Source organism: Monopterus albus, unplaced genomic scaffold (assembly GCF_001952655.1).
Source record: "Monopterus albus unplaced genomic scaffold, M_albus_1.0 scaffold41.1, whole genome shotgun sequence".
Lineage (NCBI taxonomy): Eukaryota > Metazoa > Chordata > Actinopteri > Synbranchiformes > Synbranchidae > Monopterus > Monopterus albus.
The window spans coordinates 4,153,279-4,161,784 of NW_018127921.1; the positions used below are offsets into that span (position 1 = coordinate 4,153,279).

Here is an 8,506-nt window from a genome sequence, read left to right on the forward strand (position 1 = left end):
CATAACATATCTATACTTGGGTTTTGCCTTATTGAATGAAGGATGCCTGAAAATATAGAAGAAATGTTTACATATTTTCTTATTTATCAGAATAGAAAACACATTAATATAAAAGTGCAGCTTGACCATTTACTATAAGTGAAGTTACCTTGGCATTGTGAAAGCCACAAGTGCAGCTGTTTCCTTTGTTAGGGTCATTTGTCCTCTCAGATGCAGAGCACATTTTTCTATCTGCAGGCATAATAAAAAGTTGTCAAGCCACTGACATGAAGTGTACTAAGTGACATTAAAACTACAGCAAACATACAGTACAATGGCGTCAACAAATGAGCAAAACGTTTGTCGGTGTGTCTTCTGATATCATAGTTATAAGTAAAACATTTTAAACGGTTTTATAACTTAGATTTTTGAAAAGTAGTAATATAGCAATAATAGTTTCCTAACTGTGCATATAACATAAACACTGACTTAATAATAAGGTTATATAATAATAAAGTGGCGGTTCACTCGAACACACTAACACAGTAGTAGCTTCATGTTAGTGTTAACTTCATGTTCAAGTAAAGTGTCACTTTCTCAGTGATGTCAAACGTTAAACAAAGTTTAGAGACAGAGGGATTGTTACTTAGCAACTTTAAGTTTCCCGTAGCAACGAAAGAAACAAAACAGGCGGACCGTTGCTATGGTGAAAAATGGACAGCATTGCATGATTGGTAGTAGAAAGATGAATTTAGCCATTTGATTGGCCACAGAAAGATGGACTCTGGGATGAGAGTGGCCTTTGGATCGCCTCATTATATATTTATGCTGCAGCTGGTAAAGGGGGAGCTAGTTTTTCTCCTACTTCCCCACCTTATACTATTGTTCCCCAGCTTGCTTCTAATAAGGTCTGTCTATAACTGTCATTAACATTATATGATTTAGTGATCCCTATGCTGTGTGAGCCAGATAATGGAACTTCATAGCATTAACTTTAGCTTCTTACTGTGGCTGTGAGCCATGTGGCCTTTATTATAATGATTCTGATTGAATTACTGTGGTTTTTTTAAATGCTAATTTTCAGTGTTGTCAACACAACATTAAATTGCAATTACTTCATGTGTCGCCAGGTGGACAGAAATTGCAGACCTGAATACCCGAAACCTGATCATAACTACCTGCATGTTGAAATACCAAACCAGAGGTAAGACAGAAAACCCACTCTGGTCTGAGTCATTCTATTGTGTGTTTAAAAAAGGTTAAACAATTATAATTTACAGCAGTTTATTTACAAATTAAAGGAAAAACCAATTTAGCCCCAATGTAAGCCATATTCAGTATGACAGCTGACAGCTATCATACTAAGGTCAGCTTGGCTTTTTTGGCATCTTTGTGTTGTTAAACATGATTGATGTTAATAATTGGATTTGTCACCCTCTGTTGAGTTTGCTATAATACTGAAATAAAACAAAAGAATCAAAGAGGAAACATCCACTTGTTTTATTTTTCTTATAAAATGTAGACCTTTTGGATAGAGCTGTTCACAAAAAATCTAAATATTTAGACTCTTTGAAAACAGAATCACAACATAGTCTTAGATTCATTTTCATACATACAAGTAAAACTTTGTTCGTCAAAAACAGTAAAACGTGCCTCTCCTTTCCAGCAAGTGTGAGAAACAACCTTTACAAATGAGTAATGAAAGAACAACAAAAAAAAGTAAAGTATTTCCAAAGGGAAACAGATTTTAAAGCATGATTCTGCAAATACATTCATTTTCCAGGAGAGACAAATGAAAACAAACAGTAAAAGAAGAACTTTGGTCTTCCTCCTCCAACACAGTGAGGATGATTATGCTAGCATCGTATGAATGAAGTTAGTTTGTTAGCAAAATGCTGACCCTTAAACAGAAGCAACGACATGTCAGCATTTTAATCTCATTTAGGATATTTTCCGTGGGCATGATAACATCACGTACCATGTAAGATTTATTTGAGTTGTCAATGCATTATTTCTAAGTTGACAGCTAGTATTCACTTGAACACCCAACACGGCGTCCAGTAGGAGAGGTACAAAGAATTCTCGACACTGAAACATGCAACTTGTTTTTCTTCAGTTTAAAACCATTTTTAAAGTGCATATTTTCATTCATGTTTACACACATTTTAACTGCAGCATATAGAAACCTGTGATTGTGACTTCAGTCACTATCAAATATGCAGATAAAACAACTGTTAAGTAGCTCTGGGAGTGCAATACATTTTATTCAGAATTTACAGAATTTCTAATATGGTTAATTGATGGAACAATTCAATAAAGAGACGAAACTCAACAATCAGATTGTTCTAAAATGTTCACATGGACTGAATCAACCAGTTGATCTCTAAAAGTTAGAGGTTTTGTGGTTGAAGAGCTCCTGAGAGCAACTAATATGCTAAATACCATGTGGCTATATCATTTCTGATGTAGGAACTGGACAATCCAGTAGAGGCTTTCCTAAAAACAGTCACTCCCAGACTTGACTACAGTTTGAGCAACAAATCTGTAAATTTACACTAAAACAAATCAGGAAGGGGGAAACGAGAAATGTGGCTCATAGTCGTCTAGTATAAAAATTTAATTTAAAGGAAGTGACATTACATGCAGAGATATTCTGAAATCCGATACTGTGAACTAAAAGCTGTCCAACTTTGCTAAAAAGCTTTTGAAATAATTCTAACCAAATTTCATTCATTAGTTGCATGTTGCAATTTGTGTGTCCTGAAAATAGCCCAACCCACATCCTGAGGGAAAAGCTACTACTTACAGATAAATTGATGGAAATGCTATTAAAATAAGTAACCATTAAAACTCAGTTTAAAAATGAAATGAAATTAAAAGGGATCTTTCTAATTCATGCTGGCTGGAGAGCAGAATTTAAGATTCTCCCTGCACATCTACATAGATTGTGCACTGAACTTTTTAAAATACCGCTGTCTGAAGTTCAGAGGTTTCTGTAAATCTCACATGTACTTCATGTTATTATTTTCATTAACTAGATGATTGTTTCTCTGCAGTGCTGCTGTCGACTGGTGTGTCATCTCTCCCAGACTGAGAACAAAACCAGCAACAATGTTTTCAGGCAAGTCAGCAAATTTGAAAAGTTGACCTGCACCTTCATACATCTGCTACCAGATCTGTGAAGGTAATAATTTTACATTTTGAACTCATTTGTCAAATACCGAATGCATCACTAGCTTTAAATTCAGAGACCGTTTGCTTCAGGAACCAGCCAGGTTTAGTATAATAAAAGTCCTTCTAACTATAGTTTGATCACAATATACTCCGTGGTTTTAAGCATTTAATGCACAAATTCCAATGTCTTTGTTAACAGAAGAAAACCACTAATGTAACATATGTTTTGTTTTAAGGTCGTAACAGTTGTTTTGAAACTCATTTAATATATAAATAACTTTCAGAAAACTAGACTTTAAGTTGAGAACTTAATGTAATAACACTTTTTACAGATGGGTAAAATATAGCTTGGTTTTGTGTTGTAAAACAAATTAAAGTAAGTAAAAACACTGAGCAGGTAAATAATAAATAGTTCGTGAATTGCACAAAGTTGGAACTTTGAGGGTAAAAGCACTCTGACGTGTCGTCTCTGGCCACCATCATGATTTGATCTTCCATAGCTGTGAACAGAAAGAAACACGCTTTAGACACAAATCTGTTGGATTCTTACATACATCTATGACATAATGTAAAAGTTGTATCTGTGTTCTGCATTAGGTTTTTTCCAACAAAACCTTATAAACACCACATTGTAAAAATTAAAAACTATCCATAACAGGTAAAGTAGCTCAGTATCAAAAGTAAGGCTGTATCAGTGTGAAGTTAGCTTTTAAAGTAATCATAATCAGCACAGAGGTTATTCCATAAGCTTTGTTCTTTTGTGACTGCAGTGCACTTCCATGGTAGTTTAACATTAAATTATTACAACTGTGCAGTTTTCTTATAGAGCTAGGCCATTCTAACTATTCCTACTCTATGTACAGCTGAAGCTTCAGGAGAGCCTGGGCCAACCTTCGGACTGCACCTCTGCACTTTGTCCCCTATTCCTTACGGTGTGGTCACGTTGTAGGTGAGACGCTTCGGGGGAGTAGAAATAGTTAGAGCAGCCTAGACCTATTCTCACAGTACTGTTTAAAGACAGACGTGATACATCCCAGACCTGTTCTCTTAAACTAAAATGAGCCTTTCAACCGTAGAACACTGAAACAAAACCCTGTCTGTCACACACATTTACCTTCAGGTTAAATCCTAACAGGTCAGATATGACCCCAGACACAGCGGATAGGATGACCACCTGGGTGATGTTGTAGAGCAGAGGGTTCATAGTCAAACCATACAACCTGAACGGAGTATCCAACTCCTGAAGAAAGGGGGAAAGGGAGGAATAAACACATTGAAGGTGCAGTCATTAGACACCTCAGATACTGTAAATCTCAGCAGTTTGAAGGAGCTGTGAAGGCAGACGGTCAGTACCTTGAGTAGTTTGGTGGCCAGTTTTAAGACATTGTTAACCAGTGTCAGCTCCTCTTTCTTGTTTGGCTTCTTTTCCATTTTCAGATACAGGTTGATCTGTGAAACACAACATAAGTCAATGCCAGTGTATGGACGCACATGTGCTGGGTGGTAAAATGTGTGTGTGTGTGTGTGTGTACCTGCTCAGTGAGGAGTATGGAGGTGTTGCTGTACTTCTTGCTGGTCTCAGAGCCCAGAGTGACAAACCTGAGCAGGAACAGAGACAGACTAGAGCACCAGATCACCAGCTCCCAGTTGTAGTGACACTCCAGGAAGGTTTCATGGACATGAAGCAACTGAGGGGAACACAGGTACTTTAAGTACGTTATCCAGATATCACATATTTCTGATCAATGGAAAGCTTTTGTGTAGATACCTGCTAAAACCAAAAATGTTGAATTTAATTCAGTACAACATCCCAGACTTAAAAACTCTTTATAAAGCTCAATGTTTCAGTTTTTGCTGAAACTGTCAAAAATGTATAGATTCAGTTGTGTTCATTACTGAGGTCATAGATAAAGGTGGTGTGTTTGTTCCAAAATGTAAATAAATACAGGCTAAAAAGTGTAAATCATTGTTCCCATGGCAACTTTATTATACATTTGGTTGTGATTTGGAACAAAATATGCTGATTTAGCTATTAACAGTTCAGTTTTGCTGTGTATCATTGGATGTACTGACAGCTATCACTGAATTACTCTGATACTGAGAAATCTTAAAATAATTCTCAGTGAAGTTCCAATTTTCACACAGTTTGTTATTATCTCGTGATTGCAAGATCTCCTCATAACTGTAAGTCATAATTACCACGTAAGGTTTTTCTTTTGTTAATGAAATGCACATTAACAGACTTACTCCTAAACAATCTAAGCTAAAATGTTTTTCTGATTTGACGCATACAGAACCAACCTGGGCACAGCAGATGAAGACGACGGACAAAGTGAGCAGGAAGGCAGATGACACAATCACATCCACAGAGCGCTGAGGACCCCGCCTCTGAAAACGCAAAGGTACTGAATTTCTGTTGTGGTCAATACATTTCATTCATTACAGCTGTGGCCACATCCCACTCCCAAATTAAGATACTTTTCTAAATATAAATGTTGACCAACTTTTCTAGTTAAACAGCTACTTTTCTTAATTTGTTTCCTCAAATGAATAGCCATATTAACATTGAAAATTCAGAAACTGAACTGATAAGTACAGATACAGTGTATTTTTTATTTTTTTTACAACATGTGAGGTACCTTGAGGTAGGATCGTAGCGACAGCCACATCTTGATGTTCTGAACTTTTTTTAGTCTAAAATGGGGCACTTCAGACTTCCTGGCTCTGCGGGCTGAAGTCAGGTGACCAAACAGCTTGGCAAACAGGAGCCTCTGCAACACGTGTGTGAGCATGAATTTACCTGGTTTAGTCAGAACTTACTGTAAATACTGTATCAACACAGTCTACAGTTTCAACATCTCACCTGTTTGTAGGTTCTCTCTGCTACGCTGAGCAGGAAGAAGAAGAGCCATATAAGGCAAACACGTACCAGGAAGCTCAGTGTTACCATGGTGATGACCAGCGCATCTGATCCAGACCCACCACCCAGCGCTACAGACAGCAGTTCATTGGCTGAGAGTGTAGTCAGCTGGTCTAGGTCCCGGTACTGAGCCAGCCTACAGGAGAGGAACACAGACTGATGTCAGTGAAATAAAACCAACTTTCATATTTTTTTTTTACTGTTACCAAATATTTATTAGTGACTGAAACTGTCCAACACAAAGGAAAAAAAAAAAATCTGGCAGTTTCGCCGTTTCATTCAATATGTCTCCATGTTACTTTGCTGTTTTTAGAGATGCAGGTGTCTATCTTTTGAAAAGGGATTTACAGAAAATAAAAAACACACACACACACAAAAAAAAAACCTTGTCATATGTTTACCTGAACGCAAAGGGTGTGAATCCAAGCGTCACTGAAACCAAATTCCCAAAGACCTGATAACCAATACCAGGAGTGTAGAGATTCACCTGTGTCGGGAAGCACAGAAAAAAGTAGTGTGATTACATCGTTAGTGTTTGGTCCTCCCCTTCCTCTGTTTTGGTTTTTTATCCAGACAGTAGGTAAAACATGAAAACACACTCAGTTGACATTTGGAACATTGGTTCACACAAAGTGTTAGTGTACATGTGTTTTCTGTCTGTCTCTCAGAACAGAATCATATTCTATCGTATCAAATAAATCTATTCCCACTGACACCAAGGTGCATACCATATGTATTTTGACTGATCAGGCTCCCGGTGTCACTGTGCTTTCTGGTTCTACAGTAGCCTGCATAGTGTTCATACGATCAATCAATATGTCTCTGAAAATGTCTGAACTACAACTGAAGGTATTTTGAGTGCAGGACCGTTGGATTAGACTGCATTAGTTTTAACTGGGTGTATATTCCTTTAGAAATCATCACTCACTCTGTTCATGATCATGCCGCTGATCTCCAGGACCGACATATCGGCCTTCTTACACTCGTTTCCCTCCCACACTATGGCACTTACTCTCTCCAGGCCAGGGTTGGAGTTGTGCAGCCAAGGGATGTGACCCTGAGGGGGGCAAACATCCACACTGTTAACATCCTATTTACTGCAGCCTCTCTGTTCTGTGTTACTCATCACCTGTGGCTGAAAAGAGAAGATGTCACTTATGGTGCCCCTCGAGGCCGACGTGTTTGCTCGTTCTGCTGTTGAATGCCAGCTTTTTTTTCTTTTTTGTGTGTTTTTCATTTTTTGTGCAGTGCACAATTGTCATGCACTGCTAACATACAACAGGCATTGCTGGACATTGCTAATCACAGCCCTCTGGAATTCACCGGTTTTATTCCACCGGAGCTACGACTAATTGTCTGCTCCCGCAGCAACCACCATCACCCCCAGGAAGCACCCACCTCGAGTGAGCAGGCTGAACCCAGGACAGTGATCCGAAGATGGAGACGCAAGCGCGGCAAGAGGGGAGGGCTCCTTGCTAGCTAATGTGTGGTCTCTGGAAAACAAACTGGACGAGCTAAGAGCCAGGATTACAACACAGTGGGAAATAAGAGTGCTGCACTCTCGTTTTCACCGAGACCTGGGTATCAGACAGTGTCCCAGAATCCGCCGTTCAGCTACAGACTCAAGAGCTAATTCCACAGTGGCTCTTGGCAAATTCCATTATGTCATCAGCGCGCTAGAGACGGCTCACCCCGATGCTGCATTTATTGCCGCAGGAGACTTTAATCAGTGCAATCTATGGACTGTATTCCCCAAATATTACCAATATGTGGACATTCCCATCCAGGACAAGAACACACTGGAACATACAGTATGTTACAATAACATACGTGGTGCATACAAGGGCTGCACCCCACCCCCACTTCGGACGCTCAGACCACATTTCTTTGTTCCTGTATCCATCTTACAGACAGAGACTGAAACAAACAAACCCTGTCACCAAATAAATTAAACTCTGGACCACGGGTACAAAGCTGCAAAGTACAGACTGAGGAAAGCCATCACAGCGGTCAAAAGGCAGTTCAGAGAGAAGCTGAGTGGCTTCTATTCTACTGCCGACTCCAGGCGGATGTAGCAAGGCCTTCAGAACATCAGAGTACGGGACCACCACCAGCATCATCAGCTCCACAGACAGCCTCCCAGATTACCTCAACACCTTCTACACCGCTTTGAGACCTCCAACCATAGCACAGAGAGGAGGCACACACACACCGAGACCACCTGACCCCCCTCTCCTCCATTAACTGTCTCATCAGGCCAGGTATGCAAAGCCCTGAGGAAGCTTGACCCCCGCAAGGCAGCAGGACCAGACAACATCCCTGGGCTGGCTCTGAGAGCATGTGCCAGCAAACTGGCTGATGTTGTCACCTCCATCTTCAACCTCTCCCTCAGCCAGAGCATTGTTCCCACCTGCTTTAAGACCACAACCATCG

The 8,506-nt window shown here is 39.6% G+C and overlaps 1 protein-coding gene across 2 annotated transcripts in view; it reads right to left on the reverse strand.

Annotated features, from left to right (window-relative positions):
• Positions 1-3,178: 3,178 nt before the first annotated feature.
• The window catches only part of LOC109959834 (putative homeodomain transcription factor 2), a 53,215-nt gene continuing 47,887 nt past the window's right edge, over positions 3,179-8,506 (reverse strand). For both annotated transcript variants that reach the window (XM_020599534.1, XM_020599533.1), the window contains exons 13-21: positions 7,002-7,130; positions 6,475-6,560; positions 6,017-6,209; positions 5,793-5,924; positions 5,455-5,541; positions 4,686-4,841; positions 4,507-4,602; positions 4,268-4,393; positions 3,179-3,653 (exon numbers count right to left, since the gene is read on the reverse strand). In XM_020599534.1, coding sequence (XP_020455190.1) covers positions 3,633-3,653; positions 4,268-4,393; positions 4,507-4,602; positions 4,686-4,841; positions 5,455-5,541; positions 5,793-5,924; positions 6,017-6,209; positions 6,475-6,560; positions 7,002-7,130 — 1,026 coding nt within the window. In that variant the 3' untranslated portion in view covers positions 3,179-3,632. The remainder of the gene's footprint in view (positions 3,654-4,267; positions 4,394-4,506; positions 4,603-4,685; positions 4,842-5,454; positions 5,542-5,792; positions 5,925-6,016; positions 6,210-6,474; positions 6,561-7,001; positions 7,131-8,506) is intronic.